The sequence below is a fragment of the Salmo salar genome, chromosome ssa22 (assembly GCF_905237065.1).
Source record: "Salmo salar chromosome ssa22, Ssal_v3.1, whole genome shotgun sequence".
In the NCBI taxonomy this organism is placed as follows: domain Eukaryota; kingdom Metazoa; phylum Chordata; class Actinopteri; order Salmoniformes; family Salmonidae; genus Salmo; species Salmo salar.
This window is the reverse complement of record NC_059463.1, coordinates 787,981-806,079: the sequence shown is the minus strand read 5'-3', so window position 1 is coordinate 806,079 and position 18,099 is coordinate 787,981. Positions and strand designations below refer to the sequence as shown.

General features: G+C 45.9%; 1 protein-coding gene across 1 annotated transcript in view; it reads left to right on the top strand.

Annotated features, from left to right (window-relative positions):
• The window catches only part of LOC106582628 (RNA-binding protein Raly), a 63,565-nt gene that overhangs the window by 20,437 nt on the left and 25,029 nt on the right, over nt 1-18,099 (top strand). The window contains exons 4-7 of the mRNA XM_045705817.1: nt 461-508; nt 2,497-2,651; nt 3,026-3,142; nt 13,932-14,080. Of these exons, the coding sequence (XP_045561773.1) occupies nt 461-508; nt 2,497-2,651; nt 3,026-3,142; nt 13,932-14,080 (469 nt within the window). The remainder of the gene's footprint in view (nt 1-460; nt 509-2,496; nt 2,652-3,025; nt 3,143-13,931; nt 14,081-18,099) is intronic.

Below are 18,099 nucleotides of genomic sequence, written 5' to 3'. Positions count from 1 at the left end.
AGCATTCTGTTGTGACATAGCTATGTGGCTCTGCATACCTCCCCACAATTCCCAACCAATGCAGCTCTATTCATTTGAATGTGTTGACAGTTTGAGAAATTGCTTGAGCTGCGCTGAGAATTTGAAATGTATGAAAGCCAACGGTTCAATATTCTAGAACACTGCTGTACGTATGCATCCACATTTGGACTATTAAGGCTTCATGGAAATAAGGGGGGAATAAGGGGTCAATCTCAAGTCTCAATAGTTGCTGATAATTCTTTACTCATTTCCTATCCTTCCTCTACACCAATCTGATAGAACTTGATAGTGGGATTTTTGCCTTACTGCTTTGACCTGTTTTTTTTCTGAGGTCAGTGCACATGAGGGAGAGGAATTTGGGAACTAAGGAGATTATTGATGCTCATTGTCATTCCAGAACATTATAATGTTGTCTAGATATTTTGTTTGTTTCTTTCAGTGGCTATCACTTTGATAATGACTACTACAGAGATGAATTCTATGACAGGTGAGTGGATTACACCTGTAAATACACTTTCGGTGTAACTCTACATTGCACATCATCCAGCAATGAGAAAGAGAGAATCATTTTGCAATGGCAAACATTCACAGTAAAGTAAATAAAGAGATCATATTCTTTCATCGGTGACAATCGTTTTGCAATCTCCCAAAAAGTCAGTCAGTGATGGCATTTTAATGCAGTCATACAGACACAAGTAATTTATTTTGTGAGGGTGCAAACCATTAATGTCATTGATCAAAGACTATAAACTATATATTTACTTTCATGGGACTTTTTTTCTGAGCAGTGGAAGATGTTGTTGCCTTTTATTCTCAACTCATCATTACTGAAAGATGTCAAAACTTGTTCCCATAAGTAACGCTCACCCAGCTGTTAAGTCAAGCTTTTGTTTCACAACACGGCCTGTGCTGAGCAAACTTTGGCAGTGTCCGCCTCCTCTCTTGGCCGTCCCCATTTCAGTGGCTATAGAATCCCCGCTGTTGCTCTCCGCTGGATGCCTGTGTTCGCAGATGTCTGAACATAATATCCAGATGAGGAACACATTTCAGCCATCCAGAGGAGTTTATTTATACCCTCTCTGTGATGTCCAAATCTGAGTTACGGCTGTCAGAGGCTGCCTTTGACTGGGATCAATATATTACAGAGAGATACACCCAATAATTTAATCGCCCTTCTGCTTTCAACTGATCTTCAAAACCCCTAGTCTTCATGGAGCCGCTGACGCAACCAACGAACTTGCTCTCTGTCTGGACGGCAGATATCGCTTTGAAGCCGAGGCAATAGCCTCAGCCTCTTACTTTATTTCATTCACAACACACCAGAGAAAGCTCATCGCAGAATAGTTTCCTCTAAATCCTTTTGAGGTAGGTTTATTTTTTCTAGTGAACAATGGACATACATACCCCTTAAAGGCAATATAATTATCTCAAACTCCATAAGATGTATTCAACACCCCCAGTCCATGGTACTGTAGATACGTGTAAGAAGGTAGTGCTTTACCTCAGTTGTCCCTTTCAATGTTTCAGGCATGTCAATACCTTTTTAACCCCCTAGAGTCGACTGGTGCATCAATCTAGGTAACATGATAAAAAAATTCCCCAACAAAATCCGTCAGTCAAGCTAGAGATTATTTTGCATTGAATGCGTCTCAATCCACCTTATCCGCCAATGTTGCACTTCCGCATCTATGGTGAAAGATGGCAGAGCTATAGCGGTGTTTGTCGTACCATGAGACATCCCGAAAATCGGTCTTTCTCACGAAAACGCCTGTAGCGTCCGAACAGTTTGACCTAACTATTATGGAAATGGGAGACTCTCACGAACACCATGGTGGTCTCTGCTTTGCTTTACGAACTTCACAGGTGTCAGGGGACTTGTCTGAAGTCGGTACCGTCAATGTGCCAACTTCTGTTTGTAGCGTCCAAACCATTTGAGCTAAACTAATGTGAACCAAATGTGGAAAGGGAAGTTTCTCAAAACATGAAGGTGTTCTCTGTTTGGCGTTATGACCGTCACAAGTGTCACGGAACCCGTCTGAAGGTAACCGCTACCAGTTTTTTTTTTAAATGAATGGAAGTATGAAGGTAGTTTTGTGCCTACCCAAAAAAGGGATGAAATACATGCAAAAAACCAAATCTATTTACATTTCCTGAGCTTTCTTATATCTCGGAGATATAGGACAAACACTTCAAAACCTTGTTTTTCATTTCTTGACTATCTTTTTTGCCATTTATGAATGTGTTATTCAATGTGTTTCTCTGGTCTGTAGTAAAGGCCAAATTCAATATTTTATCAAATAATTGTAAAATATTTTTGAGATACATAACGGAATTGTAAATCAAATTACCCCCAACGGCTTACATTTTTAAGAATTAAGGACTATTACCTCTGTACTGTCATAACGCAATACAGAAATGTACATTTTAAATATCCATCCACCAAAGGCTGTGTACCCTCTCTCTTTCCCTCTGTAGGTTGTTTGAGTACAGGAGCAGAGTGTCGCCAGTGCCTCGCATAGTGCCAGTTAAGTGGCCTCACATGGCCATGCCCCTGGTGCATCAGGTCAAGTATTTACCCTCCAAGCTGTTGGCACGCTCATCACTCCTCCCTAGCAGCCCCAAGCAGAAGTGTAAGTTCCTGCAGGTGCTTTATATCAACAATTAACCCAATAAGATGTCTTCAAGCAAAGCTCTGAACTAAAATGGCTCGGTTGAACTTGAACGGATCCATAGCAATCTCTTTTCATCTACAATTTTATATTTGCTTTTAAACAGTAAATTCTAAGATGAATGGATATCATTTGTTGGGACGAGTACATGTTATTGTTTTGAGCAATCGCGCTTTGCAGTGTTGTTACCATTTACAGCAATCTTCTCTTGATACGGTTCCATGCTGCAATGAATGTGTGGGTGGATCTCAAACTTAAAATGGCTCTTCTTTGCTGTCCCCCCTCTCTCTCTCTTTATATCTCTATTCTGGTGTTGTCTGTTACGGTGAGCTCAGCGGTAAAATCCAACGAGCTACAGGTAATCAAATCAGAGCTGACTCAGATCAAGTTCAACATTGATGCGCTGCTCGGCCGACTGGAACAGATCACAGAAGACAAACACTTTGCCGCGGGTGAGTTCCATCTCCATCAGTCCACAAGAAATATATAAAATATAACTCTACAACCTTAGAGAGCCCTCTTTACCAGGGTGGAGTCAACAAAAGGTAAAACAATTGTGCAAACACCTGTACAGGAGGATAGAGAAAGTAGGGTAGAGAACTCAATTGAACCCCCAACACTGAAAAATGGTAGGTCCTTGCAGCCAAATGGAACTTGAAGTGTGAGTTGAGTACAGTTTAATACAGCTTAATCAACCAAAAAAAACTAAAAAGGGCCAAGATAGGCCCAATATAAACTCTTACAGAAGCAGCCAAGAAAATCAGACTGAGTCAATAACCTTAATTAATTTGTGTTATTATTACAAGGCTGCCTCTGGTATGCAGATTGTATAGTTTCCCACCCTCCCCTAATGGCCAATGTCCAGTAGGTGGCAGAATGACACAATCAGCCATTGATTATCTCCTTGGTTTGACCAAAGAAGAAAATCAAATTCTCTTGTATCCTGGTCACAGACTCTACTTTAATGCACCAACAGCCCCCACATTATTTTTCATATGATGTGAGACACCTTTATAAGCCCTTTTTCTAAATAAATTGACCCTCCACAGATCATATACTGTTAACAGTGAGGGTCAAACACTGTAAAGGTGCTGAGTCAGCGAGGCCCTGGTCTGCATCCCAAATGGCACCCTATAAGGCACTACTTTTGACCAGAGCCCATTGGAAATAGGGTGCCATTTGGGACGAAGACTTGTTATATGAACTGTCATTCGCACTGGGTTTATGACCCTGTAGGCTGTGCCAGCTGTACTCCTCTCTTTCTCTCTCAAACACACACACAGGTCATAAATTCAGTGCTCCACTGTCTTTGACCAGGCGTGGCCTCTAACCAGAGATTTAGGATCAGTATTCCCTTCCTAAGTTTAGAAGCCAAACCGTATCGATGTGAAACACAACTAACCTTGGATCAGTTGTTTAGGGATTTACTTCACAGAGCAGCTCTAAGTCCTAACTAATCATATGTATGTTTGTCAGTTATTAATCTGCTGCGTGTACCATACTTTTGGTTTTCAAGTAGACTTGTCAATGATGTGTCTGGGCAAATAGTACCTAGTTGAAGTGTTTTATTGAGAGCAGATGCAATACCTCAAGCATTTTTGGGACCCATTAAATCACATTGCGAAACAGTGGAGAAAACATACCAGAAACAGATTTTTGTTCACTTGACTCACTGGTTTCATGACTTTAGCACATGAAATGTTTAATGTACAACCTACAAAAGTGGCCCCAGAGGTTAAGGCGCATGTGGGAAGTGAGAAGGTCTGTGGGTAACAAAATGTTCAATTCACCCAGACACAAAAAAAGATCCACAAGAAAAGGTTTTGACTGGCTTCTGGTTTTCTAGAATGGCTTTACTTTCTCAGGCGTACTAATTGAAATACACGTTTCAATGTCTCACTACGGAATTTGCTCAGCATATCTTTGACGGCTCGAAGAACCAATCGCACATCATCTGTTGGAGGCAGACCAGTTGAGTGAGCGAATGAGGTGAGCCCCTCGCCTCCTTATAAGGCGCCACTACCCCCTCCGCTGGTCATTTTCACCTCTTCCTTGTGGAAGAGATCACTACTCTCCTGAAGCTCTCAACAAAACGGCTAGCATTCCTACCTGCACATACAGTTGCATAAGAAAGATAACTCAGAAACGAGTTGCCTACCTGCCCAGACAGTAGTATGGCAAGCTCCATTCTCTCATTTAGTTCAACCTATGTTCATGCGTTTGATTTGACTGACCAGTTTAGCCTCACGGCATTACGGTCATGGGAGACTTTAAACCGAAGTCGAACAACGCACCCGTCGCCTAACACTGTGCTAGTTATAGCTTACCAAAACGAGGCGCTTGCTAACTAGCTAATGCCTACACTAGCCTCACGGCTATAGCGTTCATACACTGTGCTCACTTCAGCTATCCAAACCGCTCGCTGTTGTGAGGCCGGTTGGACGTGCTGCTATGGTAGAGAAATTAACATTAAATTCTCTGGTAACAGCTCTATAGGATATTCCTGCAGTCAGCATGCCAATTGCACGCTCCCTTGAAACATCTGTGGCATTGTATTGTGTGACAACTGCACATTTTAGTGGCCTTTTAATGTCCCCAGCACCAGGTGCACCTGTGTAATGGTCATGCTGTTTGATCAGCTTCTTGATATGCCACACTTGTCAGGTGGATGGATTATCTTGGCAAAGGAGAAATGCTCACTAACAGGGATGTAAACAAATTTGTGCAAGATTTGAGAAGCTTTTTGTGCGTATAGATTTCTGGCATCTTTTATTTCAGCTCATGAAGCCAACACTTTACATGTTACATTTATGTTTGTTCAGTATATAACTCTTTGTCCCCTTGAAACTAGGGGCACAGGGCCATGTTAATTCGATAAAAGTGGCTCTGATGCCACCAGAGGGTGCCACCACACTACCTCAGGTGAGCGCAAATCACCAGCTCTTTTTCATAGCAGAGAATTAACACGCTGTCACAGTTACTGCCTAAGTGCTGTCTACTATTACAAGGGGATACAAAATTCAGTTTGCTATGAAATCACCCATTTTCTACTGGGTTGTATTATCAATACCCAACGACCACTCGCCAAGTCGTCACCATGCGGCAGAAGTGTGACATGCGTAAGAACAGAAGGCTAACACAGCTTTTATTAAACTTTGTGTTCTGGTGGAAGTCCATTCATTTCAATGGAATTCAATCTGCGACTCATCTGCTGTACTAGTATCCAGACCCCTTGACTTTTTCCACATTTTGTTACGTTACAGCCTTATTGTAAAATGTATTAAATTAATTGTTTTCCTCCTAAATCTACACACAATACCCCATAATTACAAAGCAAAACGTTTTGGAAAATTTTGTAAATGTATTAAAAAAAATTAACATACCATATTTACATAAGTAAATTCAGACCCTTTGCTATGAGACTCGAAATTGAGCTCAGGTGCATCCTGTTTCCATTGATCGTCCCTGACGTTTCTACAACTTGATTTGAGTCCACTTGTGGTAAATTCAATTGATTGAACATGATTTGGAAAGGCACACCTGTCTATAAGGTCCCACAGTTGACAGTGCAGTCGGAGCAGCCAAAAAGCACATGGAATCGGATATTTCAAGGCACATTTCAAACCACCTTTGTAGGTGGTTTGAAATCAGTTACAAATCTGATTCCTGGGCATACGACTTAAATCTGATTTATTTGCACTCAAGTGTTTTTTTTATACTTTTATTTGGCATGTGTTGTTGCTTGCTAGCTACTCTGTTGACAGTTTGACAAGAACATGACGTGGTAGCTAACTACCCCACATGACCAAAAGTATGTGGACAGCTGCTCATCAAACATCTCATTCTAAAATAATGGCCATTAATATGGAGTTGGTCCCCCCTTCGCTGCTATAACAGCCTCCAGTTTTCTGGGAAGGCTTTCCACTTGATGTTGGAACATTGCTGTGGGGACTTGCTTCCATTCAGCCACAAAAGCATTAGTGAGGTCGGGCACTGATTTTGGCCGATTAGGCCTGGCTCGCTGTCGGCATTCCAATTCATTCCAAAGGTGTTCGATTGGGTTGAAATCAGGGCTCTGTGCAGGGCAGTCAAGTTCTTCCAAACCGATCTTGACAAACCATTTCTGTAAGGACCCCCCTTTGTGCACAGGGGCATTGTCATGTTGAAACAGGAAAGGGCCTTCCCCAAACTGTTACCACAAAGTTGGAAGCAGAGAATCGTCTAAAATGTCATTGTATGCTGGTGCGTTAATATTTCCCTTCACTGGAACTAAGGGGCCGAGCCCAAACCATGAAAAACAGCCCCAGCCATTATTCCTCTTCCACCAAACTTTACAGTTGGCAATATGCATTGGGGCAAGTAGTATTCTCCTGGCATCTGCCAAACCCAGATTCATCTGTCAGACTGCCAGATGGTGAAGTGTGATTCATCACTCCAGAGAACGCGTTTCCACTGCTCCAGAGTCCAATGACGGTGAGCTTTACACCACTCCAGCCGACACTTGGCATTGCGCATGGTGATCTTAGGCTTGTGTGCGGCTGCTCAACCATGGAAACCCATTTCATTAAGCTCCCAACGAACAGTTATTGTGCTGACGGTGCTTCCAGAGGCAGTTTGGAACTATGAAGTGAGTGTTGCAACTAAGGACAGACGATTTTTATGCGCTACGTGCTTCAGCACTCAGCGGTCCCGTTCTGTGAGCTTGTGTATCCTACCACTTCACGGCTGAGCCATTGTTGCTCCTAGACGTTTCCACTTCACAATAACAGCACTTACAGTTGACCAGTGCAGCTCTAGCAGGGCAGAAATTTGTCAAACTGACCTGTTGGAAAGGTGGCATCCTATGACGGTGTCACGTTGAATGTCACTAAGCTCTTCAGTAAGGCCATTCTACTGCCAATGTTTGTCTATGGAGATTGCATGTCTATATACCCTATGAACTTGTGGAGATTTCAGACGATTTGACGGGTGTAAGCAATATGATAATAGGTTCACCTTGTCCCCCTAGATAGAAGTTACACCATATTCCTTATACCAATTATATCGTATCAGATCTCCACCAGTGTATAGGGTGTAGGGCAGGGTTCTTAATGTTTTGAAAACCCTTTTTCAGAACAGCCTCAATTTTGTCAGGCATGGACTCTACAAGGTTTTGAGTGTTCTACAGGGATGCTGGCCCATGTTGACTCCACTGCTTCCGGCAGTTGTGTCAAATTGGCTTGATGTCCTTTGGGGGGTGGACCATTCTTTACACACACAGAAACCCAGCAACATTGAAGTTCTTGACAACAACAAAAAAGGGCTCCTTGCACCTACTACCTAGTTAAATAAAATACTACCATACCCCATTCAAAGGCATATAAATATTTTGTCTTGCCCATTCACCCTCTGAATGGCACAAATTCCAATTTGGCTCAAGGCAAAAAAAAAAAAAAATCCTCCTATAACCTGTATCCTCCCCTTCATCTACACTGATTTGAAATGGATTTAAGAATTTACATCAATAAGGGATCATAGCTTTAACCTGGATTCACCTGGTCAGTCTGTCATGTAAAGAGCAGGTGTTCCTAATGTTTTGTACACTCAGTGTACAACACCTTGACTTTTCCACATTGTTGTTACAACTGGAATTAAACATCTATTAAATTGAGATTGTGGGTCATTGGTCTACACACTACCAAATGTCAGTGGAATTATGTTTTAGAAATTCATTTAAAAAATGAAAATGTCTTGAGTCAATAAGTATGGACTCCCGATTGGTGCAGTGGTCTAAGGCACTGCATCGCAACGCTAGAGGCGTCACTACAGATCTGGGTTCGATCCCAGGCTGTGTCGCAGCCAACCGGGAGACCCATGAGGGTGGAGCATATTTGGCACGGCGTCGTCCGGGTTACGTGAGGGTTTGGCCGGCCTGGATGTCCTTGTCCCATCGTGCTCTAGCGACTCCTTGTGGTGGGTCGGGCGCATGCACGCTGACTTCGGTCACCAGTTGCATTGTTTCCTCCGACACATTGGTTGCCGCTGGCTTCCGGGTTAAGCGAACAGTGTGTCAAGAAGCAGTGCGACTTGGCAGGGTCGTGTTTCGGGGGACGCAAGGCTCTCAACCTTCACCTCTCCCGAGTCCATATGGGAGTTGCAGCAATAGGACAAGACTGTAACTACCAATTGGATATCACGAAAAAGGGATAAAAAGTACAAGGAAAATATATATCAGCAAAAATAGAAACAGCCCTTTTTCAGGACCCTGTCTTTCAAAGATAATTTGTAAAAATCAAAATAACTTCACAGATCTTCATTGTAAAGGGTTTAAACACTGTTTCCCATGCTTGTTCAATGAACCATAAACAATTAATGAACATGCACCTGTGGAACGGTCGTTAAGACACTAACAGCTTACAGACGGTAGGCAATTAAGGTCACAGTTATGAAAACGTAGGACACTAAAAAGGCCTTCCTACTGACTCTGAAAAACACCAAAAGAAAGATGCCCAGGGTCCCTGCTCAGCTGCGTGAACGTGCCTTAGACATGCTGCAAGGAAGCATGAGGACTGCAGATGTAGCCAAGGCAATAAATTGCAATGTCCATACTGTGAGACGCCTAAGACAGCGCTACAGGGAGACAGGATGGAGCGCTGATTGTCCTCACACTGGCGGACCACATGTAACAACACCTGCACAGGATCGGTACATTGGGAACATCACACCTGAGGGTTTGGTAGGTAAAATGGCGCTGGAAGAAATGGCAGCAGTTTTACGGGCGCCCAACCAATTGTGCCATTGTGGGGGTTTTTTGCGTTATTTGTCACTTATTTTGTACATAATGTTTCTGCTACCGTATCTTACGGCAAAAAAAGAGCTTCTGGATATCAGGACAGTGATCACTCACCTCGGATTAGACAAAGATTTTTTCGACAACAAAGACGACGCACAAGACATTCTCCAAACACCCAGCAGGGCCGACATCCCCGTTATTTGCAAGAGGAAGCGACGCAGGTACAGAGGACAAAGAGCCGGAAGCCTGGTCAGGACCCAGAGAAGGCAACTGGGAAAGCTGCCGTTACCGTCAATACTACTCGCCAACGTGCAATCATTGGACAGTAAATTAGACGAGATACGATCACGAATATCCTACCAACGGGACATCAAAAACTGTAATATCCTATGTTTCACGGAATCGTGGCTGAATGATGACATGGATATTCGGCTAGCGGGATATACGCTGCACCAATAAAATAAATCTGCCATTTCCAGCTACAATAGTCATTTACAACATTAACAATGTCTACACTGTATTTCTGATCAATTTGATGTTATTTTAATGGTCAAACATTTTTTGCTTTTCTTTGAAAAACAAGGACATTTAAGTGACACCAAACTTTTGAACGGTAGTGTAAAATATATATACACACACACCACATTTGAGAATAATAATGATATTCGTGTGTGTCAATGTATAAAATGTACAATTAAATGCTGCATCATAGAATGGCTGGTGAGTTTGAAAATGGCTTTTTTTTTGGTGTGACAGTGCAGTAAGTGGAGCTGGTGGTGGAACGAACTAGTTATCTGCTTCGATTCAGTCAGGATGCGATGCTGCAAAGGAATGACGTCAGAGGTGACTGAAAGGTGTTACCAGGTATGGGGTCTAGGGTGGTGGGTGGCTTGAAAGGTGCTTTGCGTCAGATGTCTGGTAGCTTGAGTGGTGCTCAGGGTCGGCATCAGGATGTTCTCCTGTGGACATAGGCTTTTCCCAGACGGCAACCTCAAGCGTTCCCCTGTCCTCTTCTAGCTGGGTGTTCTCATTAAATCAAACTGTATTGGTCACATACAAGTGTTTAGCAGATGTTGTCGCAAAATGCTTGTTTCTAGCTCCACCAGTGCAGTAATATCTAACAAGTAATATCTAGCAATTAAACAACATACATCATATACCAACATCCTCCTCTCCCTCTTCCTGTCATGTCTTGTCCCTGCACCTGGCTATCGTATTCCCACTTGTGGGATGTGATTTTACAATTGGGTCAATGAATGACATGATTGGGAAGAAACGGCAAGAACAGTGGTTGCTGGCTGCAGCCCCAGTCCTCTTTCTTTGCTTTTCTGCCTTTAGGTATCTGCATTTGGTTACTAAATATTTAATCTTCTACAAAGTGACCAAAAAATTAATTACCTTAAGCACTTCTCTCCATTTTTCACACACCAGAGCTTGTGGCTAGCTAGACTTGGCAACATGGCAAGCTAACATTAGGCCACATTTCTAGCCATCTTAATTTTATAGCCCCAACCTGGCATCTTAACGTGTGCTGCAACAAATTTCCATGCTGCATTTTTGGAATTCTGTTCATGGTATACATCAGAAGTTGTATTGAATATTGCAGGGTACACAGACAAAAGTATTCTCTATGTTATCTTGACTGTGAAGATGCGGAGCATGGATTTGCGACAATTGCGTCAAATTTACCGTAAGGCAATGTGTTGATGCAAGCCGTGTGCACGCGGCGTAAGCCTTAAACTTCTGTCTGCCCCACAGACCCGGGCCCTGTAAAGGGCAGCCCGTTGGTTCCTGCAGCTAATCATTCTAGCTTCACAGTGGGGAGGGGGCAACACGCTGGCTTTAGTGGACCTAAACCCCCGACAAACGCAGCAAACTGCCGATACCCAGGTTAGGGCCCTGAACCAGGGCAGACCTGGAGGAAAACCGTACTTTTCTGCAGCCGCAGCAATGTTCTGCCCTCCCAACCCCTCTTGGGGTAGAAGGCTCAGCCAACCTACAGCCTAGCCCTAAGCGGTAGAGGAGGATAGTGTGCAAAGCCTACGGCTTCCTTGCCCAACATGCGCTCTCTGGTTTAACGTGAGCCATTCTTCTCCGCCTCGCGGAGGCACATCTGCACAAAAAAACGAACACAAAAGGGACAAAAGTCAGCATGTCCGCTCTCCCTCTAGTCTCTTCTGACATGAGGAGCAGGATGACAGGTTGCCATCCTTCATGGCACTCTTCCCATGCCTTGGGGCATTTTGCCTCCAACTGTCTTGCACGCAAGCGAACACAGTAGAACAGGCTCCGTCAGCTGCTCTCTCACGCAAAGCCCTGCTCAGTGACATGCTTGGTCCAAGAGGATCAAGCATGTTTTGCAAGAAAAACACTATGCTCATATGCCTCAGACACATTACGAGGTATCCCAATTAACTAGGAGACACTCTCTGCCCCCCTGCGCCGCGGGTACACCCTGTCAACGGTGATGGCCTAAGTTTTTTTTCTCCCGTATGCCTAGCAACCCAAGCTTAACCCTCATCTTCAAGCCCCTGGCTGACCAGGGACGCTGGTTGGCAGAGATCACTCCCCTGCTTTACAACCAGTCCTGGTAGCTACTGTTAGGCAGGGAACTTCTGACACAAGTGTACCTGGAGATTTGCCACCCTCGCCCAGTAGCCATGGCCATCTGGGCATGGCCTGTGAGAGGGTGAATGTGACAGGCCTGACACTCAAGATCATTGACATGGGCCCCTTTACACGCTCACTTTATGGAAACAAGTGGTGCGTTTTTGAGAAGTGGTGTGAACTACACAGATCCTTCCTTAAATGGTCTGTATCTGAGGTTTTTATGCATTGATGAGTAACTGCTAACTAAGGCAACAATGGGTATGGAAACCAGGTATTGAAAAATGATTTTTCACATAGGGCGCCTTTCCTTCACTGCACAGGCCATTTGGGAACTTATTTTGATATATTTAACTTTTTACCCCTTTTTCGTGATATCCAATTGGTAGTTAGTCTTGTCCTATCACAGCAACTCCCGCACTGACTCGGGAGAGGCGAAGAATGATTCGCTGTAGTGCACCAGTATGCCCGGACAAAATATGTTTTTATTCAGTTTTATTTTTAAAGTGTGATATAAAAATCTTTTTTGCTTTGTCATTATGGCAAATTGTCGATGAAAACATTTAATTTAATCATTTTTAGAATAAGGCTGTAACGAAACAAATTGTGGAAAAGGGAAGTGGTCTGAATACTTTCCGAATGCACTGTTTATGAACAGATTGTAATAGGACTTCATGTTGCATTTCAAGTGAAACTCACAGCAATGTTTCACACACACAACACAACAGCTAACAGCAAGCGCGATGCAGTAAAAAAAACAGTTCCACTCACCAGATGATGATCATTTGAAACGTAACTTCCTGTTGAAAGTTATTCTTGAAAAGGGAAAATTTGACAAATTAGCAACAACATCCTCTTTGATAAAACCTGCTGCAAACTAGCCGACAACAAAAGCTTGCTAGCTGGACAGTGGGAAAACTACTGCTCGCTATTGCGCATTGACCTGTTTGCCTTCAAAAAGGCAGAAGTTTCCATATGTAATTGGTTGATTCCACTGTCACTCCAACATTTTGCCCTAACACAGTTGAATGGCAGATGCCTTTATGTAGCTTCTGATGGCCTTGCCAATGGCTAGCTAGATTTATCTCCTGGCCAAATCCTGATTGGATCTTTTTTCACTTCAGGGTTAACCCTTTCCTTTCCAACAAAAACTGAAGAGATTAAATCAGATCATTGAAAATAATAATATAATTAGCATTATTATAATCATTATTTTATAAATCCTTAGCCCTTTGAAGGCGTTGTGTTTTGGGTTAGTAATAATTTGTAGAGTGCCTCTATTTTCCCTCAGCATGCATTTTTTCACTATTCGAGTGTCTAAAGAATCCATATGTTCTGAAATATGAACACAGAAATACTGGACATTTTGAACTTTATTATGGTGGTGATTTGACCAAATTACACTCATGGTCTTGAATTGGACTTGCATTCTTCTGATCTCGGTCTTGACTCTGTCTCAAACGCAACACAATGCTGTACCGTAGGAAAGATATCGGTGACTACAGCTGCATTGTTTTTCTTTTTGAGGGGAGGTATGGTAGAACATTTTGGTAGTTGAGTCCTTAGGGGCATACATAGACATAACAAGAGCATGTATGTTCATAGGCTGGCTGAGTGGTTTCGTAACAGTAGTCACTTATTTTTACAAATTTATTTCAAGTCACTTTTGCACCTTGAACAGCTGTTTCATATTTGCTATTACTGTCAATATCGCTCCACATTTCCTTTTGAGAGACCTTATCATGTTTTTGGAGGGTTTTGTTGGCCAAGTGTAGCCTCAATGCCTAACTACTGTACCTCACAGTAACATAATATTGTTGCTGTAACTGCCATACCTGCTTGGTTTTTGTGTGTGTATGTAGAGCTACAGAAGGCAGAGGAGAGCAATAGCGAGGTGTCTCAGGACGAGTCATGCTCGGACACAGAGAAGCTGGTAGACGAAACCCATAACAGTGATGTGGAGGATGGGGAGGAGAGCGGCACACCGGACGAGTGTGAAGATGACGACATGGTCAGTCTGTGTGTGGGTGTGTGCGTGCACGAGAATGTGTGCGTGAAGCCTGTATGGATGTGGGGTATGTGGATGAGTGCATGGAGCCTGCATGGATGTGGGGGGTGTGTGGATGTGTGCGTGAAGACTGTATGGATGTGGGGGGTGTGGATGTGTGCGTGAAGCCTGTATGGATGTGGGGTATTTGTGGATGTGTGCATGAAGCCTGTATGGATGTGGGGGGTGGATGTGTGCGTGGAGCCTGCATGGATGTGGGGTGTGTGGATGTGTGCGTGAAGCCTGTATGGATGTGGGGTGTGTGGATGTGTGCGTGAAGCCTGGATGTGGGGGGGGTGGATGTGTGCGTGAAGCCTGTATGGATGTGGGGGGTGTGGATGTGTGCGTGAAGCCTGTATGGATGTGGGGGGTGGTGTGGATGTGTGCTTGAAGCCTGTACTGATGTGTGGTGTGTGGATGTGTGCGTGAAGCCTGTATGGATGTGGGGTGTGTGGATGTGTGTGTGAAGCCTATATGGATGTGGGGGGGGTGGATGTGTGCGTGAAGCCTGTATGGATGTGTGGTGTGTTTGGATGTGTACGTGAAGCCTGTATGGATGTGGGGTGTGTGTGGATGTGTGCGTGAAGCCTGTATGGATGTGGGGTGTGTGGATGTGTGCGTGGAACCTGCATGGATGTGGGGTATGTGTGGATGTTTGGTGTGAAGCCTGTATGGATGTGGGGTGTGTGTGGATGTGTGCGTGAAGCCTGTATGGATGTGGGGGTGTGGATGTGTGCGTGAAGCCTGTATGGATGTGGGGGGGTGGATGTGTGCGTGAAGCCTGTATGGATGTGGGGGGTGGTGTGGATGTGTGCTTGAAGCCTGTACTGATGTGTGGTGTGTGGATGTGTGTGTGAAGCCTGTATGGATGTGGGGTGTGTGGATGTGTGTGTGAAGCCTATATGGATGTGGGGGGGGGTGGATGTGTGCGTGAAGCCTGTATGGATGTGGGGTGTGTGTGGATGTTTGCGTGAAGCCTGTATGGATGTGTTCTGTGTGTGGATGTGTGCGTGAAGCCTGTATGGATGTGGGGTGTGTGGATGTGTGCGTGGAGCCTATATGGATGTGGGGGGGTGTGGATGTGTGCGTGAAGCCTGTATGGATGTGGGGGGTGTGTAGATGTGTGAATGAAGCCTGTATGGATGTGGGGGGGGGGGTGGATGTGTGCGTAAATCCTGTATGGATCTGGGGGGTGTGTGGATGTGTGCGTGAAGCCTGTATGGATGTGGGGTGTGTGGATGTGTGCGTGAAGCCTGTATGGATGTGGGGGGGTGTGGATGTGTGCGTGAAGCCTGTATGGATGTGGGGTGTGTGGATGTGTGCGTGAAGCCTGTATGGATGTGGGGGGTGCTGATGAAGCCTGTATGGATGTGGGGGGTGTGGATGTGTGCGTGAAGCCTGTATGGATGTGGGGTGTGTGGATGTGTGCGTGAAGCCTGTATGGATGTGGGGGGGTGTGGATGTGTGCGTGAAGCCTGTATGGCTGTGGGGGGTGTGGATGTATGCGTGAAGCCTGTATGGATGTGGGGGGTGTGGATGTGTGCGTGAAGCCTGTATGGATGTGGGGTGTGTGGATGTGTGCGTGAAGCCTGTATGGATGTGGGAGGTGTGGATGTGTGCGTGAAGCCTGTATGGATGTGGGGGGGTGTGGATGTGTGCGTGAAGCCTGTATGGATGTGGGGGGGGGGGTGGATGTGTGCGTGAAGCCTTTATGGATGTGTGGATGTGTGCGTGAAGCTTGTATGGATGTGGGGGGGTGTGGATGTGTGCGTGAACCCTGTATGGATGTGGGGGGTGTGGATGTGTGCGTGAAGCCTGTATGGATGTGGGGGGTGGTGTGGATGTGTGCTTGAGTGCGTGAGTGCGTGTGTGGATGTGTGCGTGAAGCCTGTATGGATGTGGAGGGTGTGGATGTGTGCGTGAAGCCTGTATGGATGTGGATGTGTGCGTGAAGCCTGTATGGATGTGGGGGGTGTGTGGATGTGTGCGTGAAGCCTGTACTGATGTGGGGTGTGTGGATGTGTGCGTGAAGCCTGTATGGATGTGGCGTGTGTGGATGTGTGCGTGAAGCCTATATGGATGTGGGGGGGGGTGGATGTGTGCGTGAAGGCTGTATGGATGTGGGGGGGTGTGGATGTGTGCGTGAAGCCTGTATGGATGTGGGAGGTGTGGATGTGTGCGTGAAGCCTGGATGTGGGGGGGGTGGATGTGTGCGTGAAGCCTGTATGGATGTGGGGGTGTGGATGTGTGCGTGAAGCCTGTATGGATGTGGGGGGTGGTGTGGATGTGTGCTTGAAGCCTGTACTGATGTGGGGTGTGTGGATGTGTGCGTGAAGCCTGTATGGATGTGGGGTGTGTGGATGTGTGCGTGAAGCCTATATGGATGTGGGGGGGGGGTGGATGTGTGCGTGAAGCCTGTATGGATGTGGGGGGTTTGGATGTGTGCATGAGGCCTGTATGGAGGGGGTGGGGTGTGTATGTGTGCGTGAATTCTGTATGGATATGGGGGGTGTGGATGTATGCGTGAAGCCTGTATGGATGTGGGGGGGTGTGGACGTGTGCGTGAAGCCTGTATGCATGTGGGGGGGTGGATGTGTGCGTGGAGCCTGCATGGATCTGGGGGTGTGTGGATGTTTGCGTGAAACCTGTATGGATGTGGGGTGTGTGGATGTGTGCGTGAAGCCTGTATGGATGTGGGGGGTGTGGATGTGTGCGTGAAGCCTGTATGGATGTGGGGGGGGGCTGTGTGGATGTGTGCTTGAATCCTGTACTGATGTGGGGTGTGTGGATGTGTGCGTGAAGCCTGTATGGATGTGGGGTGTGTGGATGTGTGCGTGAAGCCTATATGGATGTGGGGGGGTGGATGTGTGCGTGAAGCCTGTATGGATGTGGGGGGTGACTGGATGTGTGCGTGAAGCCTGTAAGGATGTGGGGGGTGTGGATGTGTGCGTGAAGCCTGTATGGATGTGGGGTGTGTTTGGATGTGTACGTGAAGCCTGTATGGATGTGGGGTGTGTGTGTATGTGTGCGTGAAGCCTGTATGGATGTGGGGTGTGTGGATGTGTGCGTGGAGCCTGCATGGATGTGGGGTATGTGTGGATGTTTGGTGTGAAGCCTGTATGGATGTGGGGTGTGTGTGGATGTGTGCGTGAAGCCTGTATGGATGTGGGGTGTGTGGATGTGTGCGTGGAGCCTGCATGGATGTGGGGGGGTGTGGATGTGTGCGTGAAGCCTGTATGGATGTGGGGGGTTGTGGATGTGTGAATGAACCCTGTATGGATGTGGAGGGTGTGGATGTGTGCGTGAAGCCTGTTTGGATGTGGGGGGTGTGGATGTGTGCTTGAAGCCTGTATGGATGTGGATGTGTGCGTGAAGCCTGTATGGATGTGGGGTGTGTGTGGATGTGTGCGTGAAGCCTGTATGGATGTGGGGGGGAGGGTGGATGTGTGCGTGAAGCCTGTATGGATGTGGGGTATTTGTGGATGTGTGCATGAAGCCTGTATGGATGTGGGGGGTGGATGTGTGCGTGGAGCCTGCATGGATGTGGGGTGTGTGGATGTGTGCGTGAAGCCTGTATGGATGTGGGGTGTGTGGATGTGTGCGTGAAGCCTGGTTGTGGGGGGGTGGATGTGTGCGTGAAGCCTGTATGGATGTGGGGTGTGTGGATGTGTGCGTGAAGCCTGTATGGATGTGGGGGGTGGTGTGGATGTGTGCTTGAAGCCTGTACTGATGTGTGGTGTGTGGATGTGTGCGTGAAGACTGTATGGATGTGGGGTGTGTGGATGTGTGTGTGAAGCCTATATGGATGTGGGGGGGGGTGGATGTGTGCGTGAAGCCTGTATGGATGTGGGGGGTGTGGATGTGTGCGTGAAGCCTGTATGGATGTGGGGTGTGTGTGGATGTTTGCGTGAAGCCTGTATGGATGTGTTCTGTGTGTGGATGTGTGCGTGAAGCCTGTATGGATGTGTGGTGTGTGGATTTGT